The sequence below is a fragment of the Protopterus annectens genome, chromosome 2.part0 (assembly GCF_019279795.1).
Source record: "Protopterus annectens isolate FY-2018-M chromosome 2.part0, PAN1.0, whole genome shotgun sequence".
Classification (NCBI taxonomy): Eukaryota; Metazoa; Chordata; order Ceratodontiformes; family Protopteridae; genus Protopterus; species Protopterus annectens.
Genome location: NC_056728.1, coordinates 947,444,541 through 947,467,432, shown reverse-complemented (window position 1 = coordinate 947,467,432; position 22,892 = coordinate 947,444,541). Strand labels below are relative to the sequence as shown.

At 39.6% G+C, this 22,892-nt stretch overlaps 1 protein-coding gene across 1 annotated transcript in view; it reads left to right on the top strand.

The window, feature by feature from the left end:
* Window positions 1-22,892, top strand: part of DAPP1 (dual adaptor of phosphotyrosine and 3-phosphoinositides 1) — a 994,374-nt gene that overhangs the window by 770,951 nt on the left and 200,531 nt on the right. The window contains exon 6 of the mRNA XM_044061206.1: window positions 17,099-17,161. Coding sequence (XP_043917141.1) covers window positions 17,099-17,161 — 63 coding nt within the window. The remainder of the gene's footprint in view (window positions 1-17,098; window positions 17,162-22,892) is intronic.

The window sequence follows — 22,892 nt, the reverse complement described above, 5'->3', positions numbered from 1 at the left end:
GTTGGCAAAGAAGAAGAGGGATTGTCAGAGAGATGAAGAAAGTAGACAGGAGTATAAGGAGATGAGGTGCATGGCAAAGAGAGAGGTGGCGAAGGCTAAGGATAAGGCATATGAAGAGTTGTATGAAAGGTTGGACACTAAGGAGGGAGAAAAGGACCTGTACCGATTGGCTAGACAGAGGGACCGAGCTAGGAAAGATGTGCAGCAGGTAAAGGTGATAAAGGATAATGAGGGAAACATACTCACAAGCAAGGAGAGTGTGTTGAGCAGATGGAAAGTGTACTTTGAGGGGTTGATGAATGAAGAGAATGAGAGGGAGAGAAGGTTGGATGATGTGGGGATAGTGAATCATGAAGTACAATGGATTAGCAAGGAGGAAGTAAGGATAGCTATGAAGAGGATGAAGAATGGAAAAGCTGTTGGTCCAGATGACATACCTGTGGAAGCATGGGGAGGTGGTTAGGTGAAATGGCAGTGGAGTTTTTAACCAGATTGTTTAATGAAATTTTGGAAAGTGAGAGGATGCTTGAAGAATGGAGAAAAAGTGTTTTGGTACCGATTTTTAAGAATAAGGGTGATGTGCAGAGCTGTAGTAACTACAGAGGGATTCAATTGATCAGTCATAGAATGGAATTATGGGAAAGAGTAGTGGAAGCTAGGTTAAGAAGGGACGTGATGATCAGTGATCAGCAGTATGGTTTCATGCTGGGAAAGAGCACTAGAGTGTTGATGAAGTACAGAGAAGGTCAGAAGGAGTTGCATTGTGTTTTTGTAGACTTAGAGAAAGCATATGACAGGGTGCCTAGAGAGGAGTTGTGGTACTGTATGAGGAAGTCGGGAGTGTCAGGGAAGTATGTAAGAGTGGTACAGGATATGTACGAGGGTAGTGTGACAACGGTGAGGTCTGCGGTGGGAGTGATGGATGCGTTTAAGGTGGAGGTGGGATTACATCAAGGATCAGTTCTGAGCCCTTTCTTATTTGCAGTGGTGATGGACAGGTTGACAGACGAGATCAGACAGGAGTCCCTGTGGACTATGATGTTTGCAGATTACATTGTGATCTGTAGTGAGAGTAGGGAACAGGTGGAGGAGACCCTGGAGAGATGGAGATATGCTCTAGAGAGGAGAGGAATGAAGGTCAGCAGGACTAAGACAGAATATATGTGTGTGAATGAGAGGGATGATAGAGAAATGGTGAGGATGCAAGGAGTAGAGGTGGTGAAGGTGGATGAGTTTAAATACTTGGGATCAGTAGTTCAGAGTAATGATGTGTGTGGAAGAGAGGTGAAGAAGAGCGTACAGGCAGGATAGAGTGGGTGGAGAAGAGTGTCAGAAGTGATTTGTGACAGACGAGTACCAGTAAGTGTGAAAGGGAAGGTCTACAAGAGGGTAATGAGACCAGCTGTGTTACATGGGTGAGAGAGTGGCATTGACAAAAAGGCAGGAGTTAGAGCTGGATGTGTCAGAATTAAAGATGTTAAGATTTGCACTGGGTGTGACGAGGGTGGACAGGATTAGAAATAAGTATATTAGAGGGTCAGCCCAGGTTGGAAGGTTTGGAGACAAAGCCAGAGAGGCAAGATTATGTTGGTTTGGTCATGTGCTGAGGAGGGATGCTGAGTATATTGGGAAAAAGATGCCAAGGATGAAGCTACCAGGTAACACTTTTTCTGAAAGGTAATTTATGTAGACAGATAGTACCGCAAATTCAGTTTTTTTTTTATTCTGCGAAAATGTCTGCAGTTGAGAAGATCCCGCATGTTAAAGTAGTGCACTATTTAAGTTGCAAAAATACTTTTATGAAAGAATACAAAATAGGTAGAATTTGGGGGTATATCCGTCTACATAAATTACCTTACAGAAAAAGTGAATGACCTAGAATATATATAAAGTGTGTGTACACATCAACTGCTCATTTCCCCTGTTGCCCCATTAATGGAAAAGTACCAGAAAATTCTGGGTGACCCTGTCAGACTTAATTCTACAAGGACACTAGACACCACAGCAGCCTTCTTCAGAAATGTTTAGGATCAGGGAATTTCAGAGATAGGGACATTTGCCTATGCATGTGTTCACAAAATAATCTGGATCTCCAGTCCATAGGTAGGTCAGGGCTTGCCACTGCAGTCCTGCAAGGCATGTTAGTACAGCTTGCACTTCCTGGAACACATGTTGCACTAGTCATTTTTCCTGTGGATAAGTAACACTACTACTTCTTTAGTCATCCTTACAATAAGCATAGTACAGATGTCTGAACAAGTTCACTGTAACAGCAGATACTCATGTAATAGGATCAGTGCGGCATTACAGGCAGGATATCTACCATTTGACCAATGGTAATGCATTGAATGTTGTCTCCCTGATCCAGTTCCCCAAATTCAGAAGTCTTGATTATTTTTACATTAATCAAAGCTATGAAGCTATTTTTACACTCTTGCAAGGTGTTTCCATTTCCTTTGCAGTAATGATACTGATACTGTGGATATACGTAAGGGGGTTTACACGAGGGGTTTAGTGCCCTCAAAAGCATGCTTTGTTCCTGATATCAGCCACAGTTTTCGCAGGTGTGTTGTTCAATGAGTTTGTCTTGTCAACATTCCATTCAACAGGTTATAATTCGTCTTTTCATATTAATCCTTTTAGGCTTTCTTTCTCCACTTCTGATGGCTATCACTGCCTTTACAGGTCTAGTCACAGAAGGAATGAAGTAGGTTAGAGTTCAGCTTTCCTTCATGGATGTACATATCAGAAAAAAGAATGGAAGAAATCATAAGAGAAAACACACTGACTGATGCCGAACAATTCTTAAGTAGGGATGCCTTTCTTAAGAACAGTCTTGCTATTTTGGGGGATCCTAGTGGGTTTGTCACGGTACAAACTTTTAGATGCTAGTGTTTTTAAGGACTTTACAATATACAGTACAAATTGAGGGCAAGGACCAGGGTTAGTAAGTTATGTTGACCAAAGCACACTGAATAATAGTTTGCTGGAAATGAACTCAAAATGCCACAGCCTTTAACTTCTTTTAGCACTGCAGCATGCCAATGTCCTGGGCCTGGGTAAAAATCTAGCCTCATTTTGTGGCTGCTCATAGAAGCTGTAGAAGTCTGACTAGAATAACAGACGTTCAAATTTGCCACTTTCCAATGGTTAAGTGATAGTGCTGTAACAGAGGTTTATGATCGGGTCTCACTGATCGTAACCATGTTATTATGCGTTTGAGACATGGACAGCAAGAAATTCACTTCAGTGTTGAGAATACATAATAATGGGTTATGATCAGTGAGACTAGTTACAGGAAAAAAAAAGGCCAAAGGGTTTTACAGGCTTTGAAATCCTGTAGAGCACTTAGCGAGTGTTGCGACAGAGACAGCAAGTATGGGAAAAAAATCAGGGACAGTTTTTAAATACTGCCCTAAATTAAGCAAGTTGTTTACAAACTGACATCTGTAAACTTATGTGGACATAAGAGGAAAGATGTTCAGGGACTGTTTAGAGTGAAGGAACATCTCTTCCCTTATACCCAACTATAACCATGCTTAGTGGGTGTGTAACATTTGTTATGCACCTCCTAAGTGCTTTTACAGTTGGGTCTTCAACTACAGAAGCACGTACCACGTTTACCTTTATACTGATTTTGAAGAGTAATCATGGCACTGCATGCTCTACAGTTATCTTACTACTCAAATACCTACAGCTGCACTCTCCCTAAACAAAAGCAGAATGCAAAGACTACAAGAGTCACTAGCTTTGACAGTTCAGTACTTATCCTTAAATTGTTTTGCATTTGAGAAACAAAAAGGATTGGGTTTCAAAAGGAGATTCTAGCTGTGCAGAATTTGTCTTCAGGTAACATTTGTTTCTTCGAAAATATTGGCTAAACTGCAATTTTCCCATAAAATTATATTTATAAAAATATACTTTATGTATTTTTATATCCACAAAATGGAACAACTTACGTTCCAGACTGTTGTTTATGATGAATCCAAAGGTCTGGAATGGTCATGCCTGCTCAAATATAACTATTTGATGTTCTTTTACCTGCACAAGGCAACCTTTGTAACTGCAGAAGCAAAAAACAGTCCCTGTTACCTGTCCTATATGTTCATCATTCCATCTGCCCTAGTGGAATTTAAAGTTATTTGCCAAGGTAACCCAGTGCTGACCATCTTTTCAAAAGCTCAGACTCCCCTTTCTCTTTCTTCCTGTCACAGCTGACTGGATGTGACAATCCTGACGGGGAAGCCTTCAGCTGTGACAGGAAGTGTTTAGTCTTTTTCTGCCATTCAAAGAAGAAAGTTCTCCATCTCTTCACATGAACCAGTAACTGGTGAACCAGAACTATTGCTGATTATTCTGGCTTACTGCTCAGATAAGCCCCATTTAGGGACCCCCTTCTTCTGATTTTATTGTTAGATTTATTATTCTTTTTTCTATTTATCATTATTTCAAAAATATATATTTATTTTAATATTGTATTTCTGTCAGTGTTTACAGTATTTCCTGCAGAGATGTTTGCTTGTAGCAGTGTTTATGTGGCTTCTGTCTTTGACAAATGCTTCTTTTTACTGTTTATGAGGAAACTTTCCATATTTCTCTCAGAAGTGCAGTGTGTATGTGCGCTGTTAAGACACTAGGGGCTGTCTTGTACAATGAAAACCACAAATTGATCATGCCTGTCTTTACTGTTGTCATCTCTGCTTTATTTTCATCTTTGACTGGAAAATATTGCTGAACTTAGATTTTTTCATCATTTGTATATTAATGTATGTATGGCTTTGCTGTGTGTTTTTAACATTGAATCACAATTTTATCGCAAAGTTATTTGAATATTCTGCATAGATTTTACACTCTCTGACAAGAAAATATAGTTTAAATTGCTATAAATGTTATTTTATGGTAGTTTAATTTAGTTAGTGTGTGGAGCTGGCATTCTCTCCCCTGACTTTCTGAAACCTAATATACCCCCATCAAATCTGGCTGTACCTAAAAATAAAATAAGACTGTGTCTTAGCCTATGATTAGTAATTCCGCTGGGTCACTTTCTCAGCCCACAGACCATTTATTTTTTGCCCGGTCTCCTCCTAGTGTAGCTTTGTTGGCCACTAAGGAATGGAGATTTGATACATCCTCTGGTGCTCTTCCAGTATCTAGTGTAGGTATGGGAGAACCAAAACTTTTAAATGTAAGAATAAAATGGTAAGAGACCCCTTGACATGCATCATCATACTCTGTCCCCAGATAATTTATGTTGTAGTGAAGTTCACTAAAAAAGGAAACAGAAGCTTTATCATACAGCTGGTAATCAGATTATAGCTGTTTGTAAGGCTGATGTGGTGCCCTTGGCTGAGTGCTCTGCAAGCAACTAGTTTTGGTGATTGTTTTCATGGCTCTAATGCTAGTTTGGCTAGAGACTTTTCTTTTGTTTCAGAGAATGATGAGGAATACTTTGAAGACTCTGGTGATTTCCTAGTTGTCACTAAGTCCAGTGACTCTGATTTCTTCTGAAGGTCAACCTGATCTTGAGTCCAAACAACTATTCACTTTTCCTCAGATGATTGCTAGATTTAGTGATGTTTTTGACTGAGAGCAGTCTAGAACTACCCCACAGCTAGGCATGGAGGGTATATAACCATATAGAGAAGACAGGATGCCCAATTCTGTGGCTATCCTCCCCTCTCTTACTGACTTTGTAAGATGTTTATAAAGCTGCCTGCAGAACACCATACTCTATTCCAGCAGTTCCTAAACAAATCATGGAATATATAGGGTTTCCTTTCTCATTTGACTGCTGGACCCAGCCTCTGTCTCCCCAGCCTGCTCAAATAAAAAGTCATTGGCTTCATCTAATCTAGTCTTTAAAATGTTAAATTATCAAGGCCATATGTAAACATTTATTTTACAGTGTGCTTTTGTTGTATCCTTACCTGCAGAGCAAGTGTCTTACATTTTTTGTTGTAAAACATGTGTTACTACACTTGAGCTCAAAACCAGTTTGTTTTACATTTTAAGAGGGTTTTATTCTACACTCTGGTGGGAACAGAGAGTTGAGTCAACACATCCAAGTTGGGAACTACTGGTAGAAGGCTTGTTGTATGTTTATCTGATTGGCCTGAGGGCTTAACTATGTAAAAGTATTTCATCCTGCTGGTATAAAAGCCTTGTATATATGCACATCTCTCCAGTTTAAAATACTCAATAGGAAATGCTCTCCATAGTCTCCCGCTATTCACAGCTGCTATAAGAGCTGCCAGTTTGTGCAGAGGGTGGTACCAGTGCAGGTCATTTAATAGCATAGTACTAAACACTCTCACTTAGACCTTTAAGTGGCTCTCCCCTACTCCATCCTATCTACTAAGGATCTGGTATAATAGATAGACACTTCCCTGTCATCTCTGTTTGTGGCCTGGTGGATAGTGGGCATCATGAGGCAGTGTAGTAACTGCCTCATGTTCACTGACAACCATTTAATGTTAGAACAGACAACCAGTCTGTGAGAGATGTAGATACACAGTGTCATTGGAGGCAAAGCTGACACATCCACACAAGAAAAATGCAAATCAAGTTGTCAGTGTTACACCCAAAACTCTCACTACCAACAGTAAGGAACAAACACATAGACCTATATATGTGGAGGTAATTGCTTGTAATCTACCCAAACCTCCAAGACCTCCTAAAAGCATTTCTCATTGGCCCAACGCACACACAAAAAAGACAGCAGCTCTCACAACACGCAACTTTGAAAATCATAGTAGCCCCGCTTCGAAGCCCATAAGGCAGCACACCACGCAGCCAGACATTCTAGTTATGGGGTATTTCATTGTAAGATATACTGATGTCCCACCTACCAGGCTAAACAAGGAGAAGATCACAATGAACTATCTATCTGGACCCAGGATCCACCACATCACACACACACTTAGGTCTTTAAACCACAAGTATGACACAGTCATAGTCCATGTGGGTGTAAACAACCTAAAACATACCTCACTAGATTATATGAAGAAGAGACATGATGGCGCTCTCTGAATGTGTGTCCCAGATGGAAATGAATGTAGCCTTGAGAGGCAGCCTACCTTCACCAAAAATGATTGACTTCAGCAGTTGGCTTAGTTTCTGGTGTCATAACAAGGGGATCCAGTATCTGTCAGCCTGGGGAGACATGATTGACAAACCATGATGTTTTGCCAGAGATGGTTTGAACCTGCCATCAGTTGGTTTCCAGATACTGGCAAAAACTTTATCTATCCCCATAGTGCCTTTTTTAGGCTGTGCCAAGTTGTGAAACCCTCCAAAATAAAAATCACTCACAACCGCACAAAGGTGTACTGCCTGCTCACTGCTATGGGTTTAAATAAAAAACTGCACTGCCTGGAAGCACTCCTTATCCTGGAGAATGCAGACATATGTGCAGTCACAGAAACATGGTTCAGAACCATAGAAAGCACGCTGGCTATCAAAGGCTACAATGCTTTTCATATATTTTGATCTTCTCCACTCAGGATAAAACAAAGGGAGGTGGTATCTCAGCGTTCAGTACACTGCTAGACTGACTGGTTCAACAACATGACTCTCTTGAGCCCAACTAACCATAGATGCTTCCCCGTATATTATCCTATCTAGCTACAAATATCCTAACAGGAGTCTGGAAAACCACACCTTCTACCTAAACCTACTGGAATTTCTTAACATTCAGGCTAACACCATAGTTATGAATGACTTCAACTAACACCATAGTTATGAATGACTTTAACTACCCCTCCATAAACTGGGAGACTTCTACAACCCATAATTCAGTTGCTCAGAGGTTTTTGGACTTCATCATCACAAATACCCAGAGTAACTAGTTAGTTCCCTGCCTAGAGGTACAAATATCCTAAACCTAGTGTGACAAACCAAAATGCTGCCAGCCCAGCTAGCTGGAATTTTGTAAATAACTTGAAAATGGTAATATGATTTATATAGAAATGTGACACTTGCCAGCCCAGCTATCTGGAATAATGAAGTTAATCATATGTTATTTGTGAATAGTAATACGATCCATAGGCTTGTCTTACAAATGTAAGAGAATTATATGTTATGTGGATATTAAACTACTGGTGCAGAAGTGTGTGTTGAACTGTATGTCATGTACTGAGCTTCAAGAATGTAACCACAGTGTACTCAACTGGAAAAGAACAGAAATGTATATAAATGTATTAATGGCAGAAGTTGGAACATACGGAGTTAACTTGCAAACCTTCAGGAAAATAAGTTAAAAGTGTTTTACAATGTGTTATAAAAAAGTTAGTTTCAGTGCAGCAAGCAGACACAGTGTCTAAAGCTAGATGTTTTCCTATTGTCTGGAAACAGAAATAATTGCTAGGTTCCAAATGTAAAAGTGTTAATTGTTTTACGACTTCCAGTTCTAGGCAAACCTCTGAGAGAAGTATTTTTCACAGAGAAATGTTAAATTCTCTTGGTATCTGTTAGCCTGGGAACTGAAGGCAGGTGTCAAATAGTGATGTCATCCAGCTGACCCAGCAGTAATGTTTTGATATTAATTTAAGAACTATCTCTCAGAGAAAGTCTGGGCATTTTGTATTTGTCTGTTGACCTAGAAACATCCTTTCATCAACACTTCTGCCTTGCTAATAGTAAGTACTAGATTACAGTAATCTGTCTTAGAGATAAGAATATAGAAGATTAGTTTAGATGTTTTCTGTATTTATATGAGACTGTCCTGCAATGTTGTTTTAAAATATTTCCTGTGATTCTGAACTCTGTAGTCACTGTGCTGAGTTATTGAATATTATATTGTTCTTTTATTATTTATTAAATATTTTTAAACCTTTTAATTGTAGCTGGTTTGTTTAGAGATATTTAAGCTCTTAGTGTACTTGCATATGTATTTGGTGACACTGTATAGGCCACTCCAGTAGCCTTGCTGTTGGTCACACTTACCATATGTATAATAGTAACATTACACAGTAAGATTGGTCACCCTTTGGGAAGGGCTTTAAAGTAGCTGATGAGGGGTTCTGGTGTCAGAGCTAACTATGTTATGGTCTTGGCAGAAGGGGACATAGCTAGTAAACCTGTGCCAGCCCTTTTCAGGTGTGTGTTTGTGTATAAATCAAATATCAAAGTGAGTGTGTCAGCTACTTGGGCAGGGACACTAAGCACTGGTTGGACAAGAGAGGGTGCTGGGAGGACTTGGCTTGGAACCCTGGCTAAGGACTCAACTCTATAGCTGTGCCAGTGGGGAGTCTTATTGGGGATCTGGAGCAAGAGGGAGAAACCAGCCCCAGACTGACTGCGATCTATGTGTGCTCTTAAGGGAAATTGTACTTTACTGTGTGTGCACTTGTCATCCTCCCAATGTGCGTGTTTCTCAGTGGTGCTAGTGGTGAGGATTGAGGCTCCTTGATTACTGGGCCAGTGCAGGGGCATCACATCTACTATTCATGGACATGGGGGGATGCTGCCCCCTCCTGTGCATTAACTCATCCCTGGTAAGATCTGACCAGAAAATGATTTCCTTTAGTATTAAAATTAACCTAGAGACCCCATCAAACTCCAAACCTGTTAAGAACTTTGCTAAGGACAATTACCTCAAATTAAGTGTCAGCTTATTAAACTTCCAAACCCAGATGACTCTGAGACCTATTCAGAACTGTAAACAAAAACACTGTACAACCACATTTATAGCTACTTAGAAGGAGGCAGTACTTGTTCGAGTCAAACATATGATTACTGGCAAAAATAAACCACCCTGGTGGACCCCTAGCATAAACAGGCTGTTCAACAAAAGGAAAAAAATCCTCTCCAAAGCTAAGAAGTAACAGACAAAACCATGCAAAAAACACTCACTAGTTTAAACAAATTAGAGAGCTGGTCAAATCTGACAAAGCAAACTATCAGGCAAAGATAGCTTTCCAGGTGAAAGATAACCATAAGGCATTTTTAAATTGCTTTCCTTGGGTGTTTGTCTTCTGGTAGGAAGGCCATCCTTTTTTAATGTGTCAAAGTTCTGCCTTATCAGGGCATTTTCTTGAATTTATCTCTCTTAGATGTAGCCTCAGCAAGAGAAATCCTCAAGATTCTATACCCCGTGATATCATTAACAGACTGCACATGAGAAAATTTCAGTGGTACTTGAATTGTTGGACCCAGCAACTTCATTCTTTGGATTTCCAGGTTACCAGTACTGGGATTTGTGAAGCAGAAATTGTAGTACTGGATGGATGAACTCTTTCTGACTCCAGGACTCCCAGTCTCGTTCTCCTCGCAGACTGCAGTTCAAACTGTCATGATGGACTTTTCATATGTTGCATGAGGAGCAGTGTCCATGGGAGTTCAAGTGCAAGGATTGTGGTGACCTGAGTACATGCCAAACCACATAAATGTAATAGAGATGTTGGCAGTGATTCATGCCTTAAAAGCTCTTCTCCACTTATGCTCTCTGGGACCTCTTCTAATAGTCACCAACAACACTACTGTGATGTGGTACCTGAATAAGCAAAGTAGTAAAAAGTCATTCCCTCTTTGGCGGTTGGCAATGATGACCTGGGAGCTGGTTCTACAGCATTCTCTGGCTCTTTAAGCCTCATACATTCCATCAGAGCAAAAATCACTAATCAGAGACCCTCACAAGTATAAGCTCCATGTAGACGTCTTCCAGGACTTAATCCAGATTTGGGGAACACCTCATACCTCCTTTTAAAATAGAAAAAATTCTATTCAAGTCATCCTTGCAGCCATGCTTGGAAGACAGACACACTATCATTCCCATGGTGAGAATACTCCTGTATACATTTCCATCCTTTCAAATGATTCCCAAGATACTTCTAAAGTTACAGAAAGAATTACCAAACATAATTGTGGTAACGCCTTTTTGGCCCTGGCAAATTTGGTCCTAATTTTTAATGGAATTAGTTAAGGGCAGTTACCACAAGCTTCCTCACAGACTGGATCTGCTCACATAGCATCAATGGCAAATGGTACACCCAAGCATAGAACAATTGCAACCTGCAGCCTGGATGATTCTATTGTGATACATTTCAAGCACTGTTCCATGGGATGCGCAGCAGGTATTTAAGGAGGCAAGAAAACCCGCAACTAGAAAATCTTATGTTTGCAAGTTGAAGAGGTTTTCTAACTGGTGTCTAGCCAATAACAGAACTCCTGAAAGAGTTTTTACCCCTGTGGTTTTGAAATATCTGTGTGAGCTACTTTACAAATGGTTTTGATATATGCTTCCATAAAAGAATATCTTGCCATCTGAGCTTGTCTGGATACCCCTATTTCATCTCTTTTTGTGGTTAGTTTATGAAGAGTGTTGCACGTGAGACCTCCCTCAAAAGCAAATTTTTCCTCCCTGTGATCTCAGCTTTGTTCTTAAAAGTTTGATGTTGCCTCATTTTGGACCTGCCTCTCAACTGGGAAAAGCCGAAAGACGCACAAAAAAAATGGGAATACGTTTTTAGCCATTGCTCTGAGATTTGCAAGGTGAGGCCCTGAGCTGCAAATTCTTATGGTAGGCCAGCTCTATATGATTTTTCACAAGGACAGGGTTCTGTCACACACTAATCCATGATTCATGTCTAAAGTTGTTTCTCAAGTTATTTTGAATCAAGCTACTGTATCAGTCTCCTAGTGTTCTATCCTGATCCAATAAACAAGTGAGAGAGGGTTCTACATACCTGGATGCACACAGACAGCTCAAGTGCTACACTGACAGAAGAGAGCCCTTTATCAATGCTGAACAGCTGTTCATCTCCTGTACAGGAGGTAAGAAAGCTCAGTCTGTGTCTATGCAAACTATTTCACAATGGTATCCTCTGTTGCTGTTTTCTGTTTCTCCTACCATGGTAAATCTCTTCCAGGCAAGGTTAAGGCTCATTCAACTAGGGCCTTGTGCTCTTTGATGTAATTTTGGAAGGGGATGAACTCTAGAAGCATTCTAGATGCAGCAACCTGGTGCTCTGTTCATACCTTCACATAGCATTAAAAGCTGTATTCTTTTTCAAGGTTCAGAGCAGGCTTTGTGGGGACCATTCTCCAGTGGATCCTGAATTCTTACTTTCCACATCCCAGGTAGGGTAAGCTCTGGGAATTTATCCAAAATGCCAGTGATGCAGAGAAGTGATGACTATAGTACAGTTGCATAAGTCCTCCTTACCTGTAACAGTAAATGTGGCAGCACCCACCTACCATCCCCCAGATTGTACATAGCTGAGATGGGTTTCAACCTCTTTGATTCAGTGGTGGTTGGATTTGTTTTTTTTTATATGGTATTGTGAATGGCATAAATTTACTCATGCTGGATGATTTTGGCTGAAGGTACTTTTCTCCTCCTTTGTGGAAGTGGAAAAGCCTGAACACTCACTTTCTGTGACAGCTGAAGGCTTCCCTTTTAGGATATGCTCAGCCAATCAGCTGTCACAGGAACAGAGAAGGGAGCAAGGGGAGTCTTAGCTTTTGAAAGTTGGCCAATACTTATTTTGGCAGATAATCCTAAATGACACTGAGGCAGTGAGGAATTCGATCATTCACTGTTGTTATAACTTATCATTGCAGTTGCACTGTAGGATTTAAACAACTGTACTTTCCTTACTGTAAACTGTAGCTGCAGTGGTGGTGCTGCAGTAGCATTGTCGCCTCACAATATGACGTTGTCCTGTTCGATTCTCAGCTAAAGCATTTTCTGTGTGGAGACATGCGTGAATGGGCGTGCCTTTGTTGAAGGCTGTGTGTCAGGCCTGGCAAGTCGGTACGTAAAAATCTACTGCCAATCATTAACGGACCGGAGTTCCGCTGTGGTGACCCCTAACCGGGAAAAACCGAAAGATACAGCAACAACTTTCCTTACTGTAAACTCATTTCTCAGGTGTGGCTGCAAACTTTAACACCCTTGGTTTCTTTCCTTGACTTTTGGTGTGTTGATAAAATATTTTTTTCAGTGAAATAGCACTTCTCTGTTGCATTGATTGTAAAGTAATACCCCACTTGATTGTTTCTTTTAAGTTTATTCTGGTTTTGCTATTTAATGCACACTACTACATCTATCTTTTAATACACAAATTGTTTATTTTAAGTTTTTATATTCCTTCTTAAGATCATTCTGTATTTTACTTATTTTGTTCTTGTACAAACAGTGATTTTGATAACTTTATTTACAAGTACATTGTAAATTGTAAAAAGTAACAGACATTATTAAGTCAGAAGATTCTAATACTTTATTTAATACAAGCAAAACAGAACACATTGTTATTCTTCGTTGAAGCAGGCTGTGCATCCAGTTTTATAATCAGAAGACTGTCTTTTATGACCTAATTGCATTAACAGCAAATTATGTTGTTAGTCTTTATCAAAAAGAAGGGTCCAACATTGAACTTTCCAGTCCTCTCTACGCAGACTGTATGTACTAATGCAGTTAGAAAAATAGTCCTTGATTGTCAGCATGAAATGTTTCTTCTTTTCTTGACTTATCAGAAATTGTTCTATACAAACTGAGGAATGCCTCTTATTGCCCAGTTAAACAGTGTCTGCCTGAATTGTAATTGCAGCAAGTCTGACAAAACTGGATTATTACTATGCTGCAGGTAATGCATTTTAAGTACTCCTATCATTCCACTGTTCAAATATGCTCTTGAAAAACAAGTTTTTGTTCTACCCTGGTATTTCTTCAGTCTGATTAATCACTACATCTTCAAACTCTGAATAGATGTGAGCTTAACTTTGTTTTAAGGTTTGCTTTCTGAAAAGTTTTCATGGTGATACTTATCACATGTCCATGTATAAGTTATCATTGTAGCTATACTGTTTGTTGCTGTGGGCAACTGTGCAGTGTCTACTTTTCTTTACATTGGTTAATTCCCTTTATAGACAGGCACTGACATAAGTCTTGTGGATTTCATCAGATATGCTTACATACTTGTATTTTTTTATCAGTGTAGCATATTTTTGGCTCATTACTTCTTTAACAAACTTCCTAGACAGCTCATTGCCTAACTTAAACTTCACTGCTTGTATTTCTTTCATAAACATTGCTGCTTTCCCCTTCTAAGAACAGCAGTTAACGCCATACAGAGCCATTTTTTTCAACTACAAAAGGTCCCATAGGCATCCATGAACATCTTTGATGAATACTGATAAGGGAAGAGTCCTAGCTGGAATAAGATGACTGGCTAAAGTGCATGCCAGAGTACACTGTTTACTGACTTTGTTTCTCGGACTTGTTTTTCTATAAAAAGTTCCTTTACATGGGTGTAACATATACCCAAGGTATACGACAACTCATTGAGTTATATTTACGAATATTGGGGTGTTCCCATTCAGTTTTGTTTCTAACCTAACTGTTGAGTGAAACAAATTCAATAAATTGTGCTTTAACAATCTAAATTTTGCTAGTTTTGAAGTGCCTGCCTCCAGTGAGGCTGTAGATGAATTGGGCATTCTGTTTGTAGATTCAGTGTGATTTTTTTCCCATTAAGTAGATTTTCATTCAGAAGTAGGGATCATTTTTGAAACTAATATCTACCAGCTGCTAAAGGAGAAGAAAGTGGGCTTTGGAGTCAGATACTTTATTAATTTAATGAATGTGACTCATGTAAAGGTGCCATCATCTGTGTTATCAGTTATGGAGTCTTTCAACTCTGGTGGCAGTTTGCCAGGATTTCATACATGTAGGAATGTTAATATTGATAGTATTTCTAGAACCTCAGCAGAGTGCGGGAAAAGTGAAATGTGGCAAAATTTATTAACCTTATAGTGGCCAGCCAGAAGAGGGCCCTTTTCCAGACACAAGTGTTATGATGAGCACCTTTGGTTATCTATTCTTCAGTGTAAAAAATATCAGCTTATACCAGCACTTGAAGTAAAACAACAACCTTAATGGCTTACAAAATAGCAGCACAGCAAAAAAGGATATTAATAGCTTTATCACTCACCACAAGTACTCCACCAACTGGCAGCCAGACTTTATTGGGTAAATGGCTGCTTAAAGTTACAGAAACAGATGCTTGGTGCCAGAGCCATGGGCTCAAGCTCAATGCCAAGAAATGTATAGTTATCCCCTTTGGGGAAAAACATTTACCCATGAATTACCACATAGGCGGCAGTACACTAAACACCAAAAGTGTGATAAGAGACTTAGGGACACAGGTGGACAGTGGTCTCACCTTCGATAACCACATCGCCACAACATTCAGGAAATCCTCTTATGTGGCACACCTCATCACTAAGGGCTTTTCATCCAGAAAAAAGGAGGTCATTGTCCCACTGTACTCATCCCTCATTAGACCCATTATAGAATACAACACCCCATTTGGTATGTACTTAGACATGTGCAACAACTGGAAAGGACGCAGACATACCTCACTAAAAGGCCTAAAGCAGATGCCCTATGCTGACCGTCTAAAAAAAAAAAAACACCTATACTCTGTTGCATATCGTCTACTCAGAGGCGATCTCTGCTTAACATGCAAGGCCATGTCAAACCCAGAGCTGTTGGACATGCTACACTTAAAGAAATCCCAATCCCTCAGAGACGCACGCTCCAGAGATCTAAACCTTGTCATCACAATGAACAAAACATGCTGGAGGGATAGGTTCCTGACCCAGAGACTACCCAGACTCTGGAATAGACTGCCCATACATGTCAAGCAGAGCGCCTCTTTGGCCTTCTTCAAAAGGAACCTTGATGATTGGATGGGAGATAGGAAGTTCACCCCGGGGATCACATCAGTCACCCTGCTAGACAGGGGTCCAGGGTAGTAAATACTTTGGGAAGAAATAGCCAGGGAATTGTTATGGCTAGGCTTGTATAGGCCCTAGGGCCGATAGCCTAGTACCAACCTATGAACCTAAGCACGGTTTTATAAATCTAGAGTATGTAAAAGTTTGGAGCTGCATGCATTTCTTAATAGAATGCACTATCGAAGAATTGTAGATGGTAATATATTGACAATTATTCTTTCATCTGTTTTGAGAAGTTTAGGGTGAAGAAATTCCAGTTATGGCCTGATGAAGATACATAAATATCCACTGTTGTACTGCCCTTTCCTATAACTGTACATTGTGTAATACCAGTATGAAATGAAAGTATTGGTTTTCCAGTGTGTGTTATAATATAGGTTTTGCTGTATTGTTAATGGTATTTTTGAGCCTTTAGTCATCATGAACAGTAACCTATTTTTATTGTAATCTATAAGACTGTATGTTTGGTGGAGCTTTAGGGCAGATTTATCTCCGTATGGTTGTGTTAGAATGCCTTAGCTAATTAATGATGTCACCAAACAGAGCAGAGATTAGAGTTTTGTAATAAAAGCCAGCATTGAAGAAATGTTTGGAAAATGAGACCCTGTTGTTTGTTTCTCATTGTTTAATTTAAACAGTTGAGAGCACATAACTTTCAAACAAGTGCATGATTACCAGTAACATTTTTTTCTGATTGCTGTTGTCTTTAATTACATCTCATGTTTAACTAATGTAGGTAATAGTAAAGTCGCCTAATTAAATGTAGATGATTTTATTCCACTTAACATGCAAGTGCCATTTGCTACATTATGATCTGTTATTTTGATGAGATATTGAGATTGGACATGGATAATTTCAAAGCAGTTTCTTTAACTGAAAAAATAAATTGGTCAGCATGTCAAAGATCCATTCAGAAATTTTAACAGAGCAGCTCTTTTGAGTGTGCACCTTTAACCCCTAGTTGGCGTGGCTTAAGCCTTTAAAAACTAAGTTATCACCTTAGAGTTCTAGAAAACTCTCATTGAAAGAGGTCAGATATCAATAGAGTTGTGTTTGCCATCACATATGGCTCAAGACAAAATATCCTGGTAACTTGTAAGTAACATGGTTTTGGAATTATTAATGCAAATATGAACAATCCATATTTGACGCCTAGAGGAGCAGTAGGGGTTAACTGCAGAAGACGCCTGGAGGAGCACTCGGCTGTAATGAGTAGGAAATGCATACACTGAAGTGTAGAGTTGTTTTAAATAGTTCATTCATTGTTTGATTCGTTTTAACATGTTAACTTTTTGTTTTTATGTAATTTTTTTATTATCTCTATTAACATCTTTGCTATGCTTTATTTTACTTGTAGACATGGAAAACTAGATGGTTTACACTGCACAGAAATGAACTTAAATATTATAAAGACAAATCGGTGAGTTAATTGTTTGTGTTTTTTTCCATATTTTGGTGATCTTGTTATGCACACAGTGCCCTTCCTAGTGGATACATATGAATTATGTCTAGTTACCATAACAACATGTTAATGAAAGGTAATGAGTATTAGCAATACAGCAGTGATGAAAAGCTAGTAATTCTTAACTAGTCCAGTTAAAGGATAATGTTATAAAGATACCTTTCGTGATGACCTGTATTTATAATTTGTCTGCTTAACCACTTCTTTATGTTCTAATGATGCTGTAAATTGATGTGCAAGTACTTAAGTATTTATATCTGTGCCCGTTTTTTTTGGGGGGGGGGACTTCACCCCAGATTTCACCTGGAAATGAAACATGGGGTCAGGAGAACTACCAAGTTGACAAATGCAGATCCTTTTCACTCTGCGGGAAGACTTTGAGTTTGTTGAGGCATGTACTATGATTGAGAGGAGAACTGTGAACAGGATAATGCAGTTGGTGTTATGTTTTAAGATATTCACAGAGAACAGTGAGCTTTGCATCAGCTCCCATGCAACACAGGGAGGACTGGTAGCTTATAGAATGGCTAGAACAAGTGAAGTGAAGAAAGAAAAAAGTCAGTATGGGAACTTACTAGCAGTAAGGAAATGGATACAATGCTCCAATTCAAAATAAACAAAAATTAAAAAGAGAGAGAGACTGAGTCTCAAACAGGATTTAAAAGCAGTAAGACAAATTGCCTAGATTAGTGCAATTTATAAAGTAAATGAAAGAAAACAGGAAAATTGTGTATTAGACGCCATTAGCGCATAATGGTTAAGGTCTTCACCTCCCGTGCATAATGTACAAGGTTTAATTCTGATCTCTGGCCAATGTCTTTATGGAGTTACATATTATTCATGTGTCATGGATGAAATGAAATTAATGGGCAATGGAGTGGTGCCTATCTGTGCACCATGTCAGGGCTAGCCACTAGATGATGTAAAAACTGGATCAATGTGATTTGGTCACATTGACTAATGCTGCCAAAAATGAACATGGGTAGTTGCTGGTGATAAGGGGGTTGAGGACTCCGCATACTCCAACTTTTGCCTGGGAAATATGCTATGTTTGGGAGGGCTGTATGCACCTGTCTTGGGCAGTGTGCACCTACCATAAAACCCAGCTGCCTGGGGTCAATATGCTACTGGCCAGCAATTTATTTTACTTGAGGTATCTCTGTTGAGCAAAAGCTGGAGATAAAACCAATCAGCCTATCAAATATTTAGGTTCACTGACAGGATGCAGCTTATAAGCAGATAACATACTGATAAGGAGAAAGCTGGACATCCTTTGTATCCAGGAGACAAGATGGAAGGGCAGTGCAGCAAAGCCACTTTGCTTGGGATCCTGAAATAACTGCACAGGGAGTGGAACAGGCTAGAGATGGTGTGAGGACTGCAGTGAGGGGAAAAGCTTGTGAAGACAGTGAGGGAAGTCAGCAGAATTAATGACAGGCTCACAGCAGTCAGACTGCAGTGTAAGGATAGGACAGTATTCATGATCTCAGCCTGTTCCCCACCACAGGGTTGTAATAACGAGGAAAAGAGTACATTCAGACAGTAGTTACAAAGTAAAATAGGACAACGTGAGTTGATGCTGATAATGAGGGACCTGAATGCTTATGTCAGGACAGACAGACACACTACAGGACATGAGAATTGGTTGGGTAAACTTGGGGGAGGCACCAGTCATTATAGACTTGTGTCTCGCAAAATGGCATGTTGGTGGCCAACACATGGTTTAACAAGAGAGAGAATCTCAAGATTGCATATAAGATTGGACATCATGCAACTCTGGCTGACTTTCTCCTAGTAAGGAAAGGGTGCTGGAATAGATTGCAGAGTTATTCCCAGTCATACAGATGGCCCACATCATAAACAGTTGGTGCTTACCATCACTTGTAAGCAGTGGTCAGTAAAGGCTCTATCAGCATATGCTGAAGACTTGGAAGCTGACTTGAGCAAAAGCACAAGAGTTAAAGGAAATGATCAGGGCTGTAGCACCTCGCAAAGAGGAGAAAATAGGTAGAGTTCAAGAAGAAGAATTATAGCATTTCAAAACAGCCTCTGTGAAGACTATATAATAGATAACAGATATGTAGCTGAGCCATGTATGGAAATAAGGTACATAAGGAATTTTGATAGTGGAATGCAGAAGTCTACGAAGTTGTTAAAAGAAAGGAGGGGTACTGGAAAAAGTGAAAAATAGAAAAAATTTAACAGGCTTAGCAGGCGTACTGGTTGGCTAACAAAGATGCTAAGAAAGCAGTCACAATAGTAAAGAACAAGCTATCAGAGGCAGTCCATTAGCTCCTGAAAAGTGACTCAGCAGATAGCCCAAAGTAATGCTGTCAGTTTGCATGGCAAAGACAGAAAGATAAAAATGATAGTCATCAGACGCTCTTCATAAGGGATGCCACTAACAGTATGCTCACCAGTTCACAGGTCATCAGTGGCATATGAAAGGAGTATTTCCAGCAGTTCTGAATGAAGCCCCCCCCCCCCCGACGACACAACCTACAGTGAAAGAGAAAGAAGAGCCCACCATAGAGGAGGTAAGTACAGCACTAAGGAAAATGAAGTCAGTGGAAGCACCAGGCTCAGTAGAGATCCCGGAAGATAGTGGAGAAATGGCTCCAGAGGCTGTTCTTAGCAGTATGAAGTGAAAACCATATTTTGAATGGAGAATAAGCATTCTAGTGCCACTCTTCAAGAACAAAAGGATGTTTCACAGATGTTGGTAGCATAGAGGTATCAAACTACTGTCACACTGCATGAACGTGCATGTGAAGGTTGACTGATAAATAGGTCGAGTAGTAGAAAGTAAGATGGGAGATGAGCAGTTTAGTTTCAGATCATGATGTAGCACAACTCAACTGATGTTGGCAATGAGACAGATAGTTGAAGCAAGAGATAGGGAAATAGTCCATCTGGTCATTCCTAGACTTTAAGAAGGCATATGATAAGGTTCCAGGAAAGCTTATTTGGGTAGTCCTGCAGTGGTCTGAAGCCCCAGAAGTATTGGTAGAGTTTGTGCAGGCTATGTACTAGAACTCAACGACACAGGCAGGAACAGTGTTCAGACACACGGAGAGGTTCCCAGTGAGAGTGGGTGCACATTGGAGTTCAACTCTTAGCCTACTGTTGTTCTTACTGGTGATGGACTACAAACAGATCTGAGGGGTCAGATCAAGAAAGCTGCTGTATGCTAACAGTGTGTCATTACAAGCAGGCTCTGAGCAAGAACACCAGCAAATGATGGGAGAATGAATACAAAACTGAAGAAAATGGGAATATACTTCGTACCGATAAGACAGTTGCCATGGCAATAAAAAATCAGAACAAATCAGAAGAAGCTAAAAATTGAGGTAGAAGTAAAAATAGTAGAACAGGTTAATAGCTTCAAGAGTCTGGGAGGAGTGGTTGAGGAGTACCTAAGTCTGAACGAGGATCTCAAAGGTAGAATCAGAGGAGCTGCAGCCAATTGGCACAGAGTGTTAAGGATAGTGAGTGACAGAAGAATGCCAAAGGAAGCTGAAATATAAGATGTACAAAACAGTGGTGTGACCAGTATTTATGTATTTATTTACTGGGAAAGTCCAACTGGGATAAAAACCTTTTAGCAGAGGAGGCCAAGGAAGTAAAGTTCCACATTTAGCAACAGATTTGACGTATATGTAAAATACAATTACATTATATCAGAAGAAATACAAAATATAGGTATACATGAGAGAGAGGGAGACAAAAATTTACAATAGCTAACGTAAACATTTAGGGGTAGAGCATGTACATAGTATGCACAGGTGTATACAATGTTGAACAGTCATTAAAAATAGACTTTTGTATGGTTTGTATGAAGGAAAAAAATATATAACTGAAAATGATACTGTAATATCACCTGCAATTCTAGCAATTAAAATAATGAAAAGAAGAGGCACGCGGGTATGGAAATATTAGAAAGGGGTAAATTGGTTGATAATGAAATATAGTTATGATATGTTAATACAGCAGCTATGAAAACATATATAAGACTGAGAAGTAAAGTAATTATGAACGTGCGAATGGTTGGGGGCTACTTGGACTGATATAAGGAGTATTAAATTTGGAGAGAGAAGGAGTGTGCTAATGTATATTACAGCAATCTAAGCAGTGAAGGCTGAACAGCTAAGGAAGCTAGATGTGATGAAGTGCCTGAGATGGTTGGTAGGATGCATATTGTAATTGATGAAGAAATGAGTACATCAGAACAGAAGCCCAAGTAATTCTCATTACATTGAAAGGTAAAAGAGCTTCGATTGTGGTGGTTCAGGCACATGTGCAGGAAAGCTGAAGGCTATCTGGTGAAGATGAATTGAAAAGGGCAGGAAGAAGTCAAGAGGAAAAGAGGGCATCCAGCAAAGAGATAGATGGATTGTGTATTATACCATGATCCCCCCCAAAACGTGCACACTGATTGGCCAGCGTGCCCGTTGTAAATCGAGTTATACTAATGGAAAAAGGTCCGGTCGCCCGGACTTTTTTCCATTAGTATAACTCGTTTTTTTAAAACACTGTCTCGCTATGTTAAATGGGTTTAACATAGCGAGACAGCTTTAAAATAAGCAACAGAGATCTCCGTTGCTTATTTTAAAGCTGTCTCGCTATGTTAAACCCATTTAACATAGCAAACAGTGTTTTAAAAAGCAACGGAGAAAGCAAGATCTCCGTTGCTTTTTTTTTAGTGTCTCGCTATGTTAAATGAGTTTAACATAGCGAGGCAGTTTTAAAATAAGCAACGGACATCTCCGTTGCTTATTTTAAAACTGTCTCGCTATGTTAAACTCATTTAACATAGCGAGACACTAAAAAAAAGCAACAGAGATCTTGCTTTCTCCGTTGCTTTTGCCCACAGCTCTGATGTACTGCGCAGGCGCGCAGTACATCAGAGCTACCGCGGATGCCAGACATCTGTGGAAGGGCAGCAAACAGGCATTATACTATGCCATTATTTAAGAAAAGTAATAGTTTCTTTTCTTAAATAATGTCATGGTATAATAGCAATAACCCACTTCTGGGTGTGGGTAATGCTATAAGAGAAGACCTGTGAAAGCAGGAGTGTGGCTTTGAATTAAGAGACTGACAGTTGATGCAACACTATGACTCTACGTAGGAAGTGGGGAAAAGAGGGTTTATGGTGATAATGGTTATGTGCACTAGGCTGATAAATTCATAGAGTTGTACCAACTCCCTTTAACTGAATACAGGAATAGCAGCTCTTCTGTTGGAAATGATTAATTAAAGAAGGAAAGAGTGAACAGGAGAAACATAAGTGTGCCTTAAATGACTTGGTGACATACTTCAGTGAAGATGAATTTGTAATACATTTATTGTGCTATGGAGAACAGTTTGGGTGTGTTTAGCTCTGTTTTCTCACAGTGTTTGAGAAACTCAGATCGTTATTCACCAAATACATGTTTGCGATAAAAGTACTTGTGTTTGTGAACTGCATGTGCAATAATGTGCCATAAAAAACTTTGTATTATGATGAAATAGGCGACCACTGCATGGCATTAACTACATGCTCTTAAAGCTGGTAATATTAGGCATCCCATAGAATGTGCAAATGCCAGAACTGTTCTGTGAACTACTTGTTATAATGAGCCCACAAAACAAATTTCCATTGCCAAAATAATATTGTATTTGCAGATGGAGAACAGAACTCTTCAGT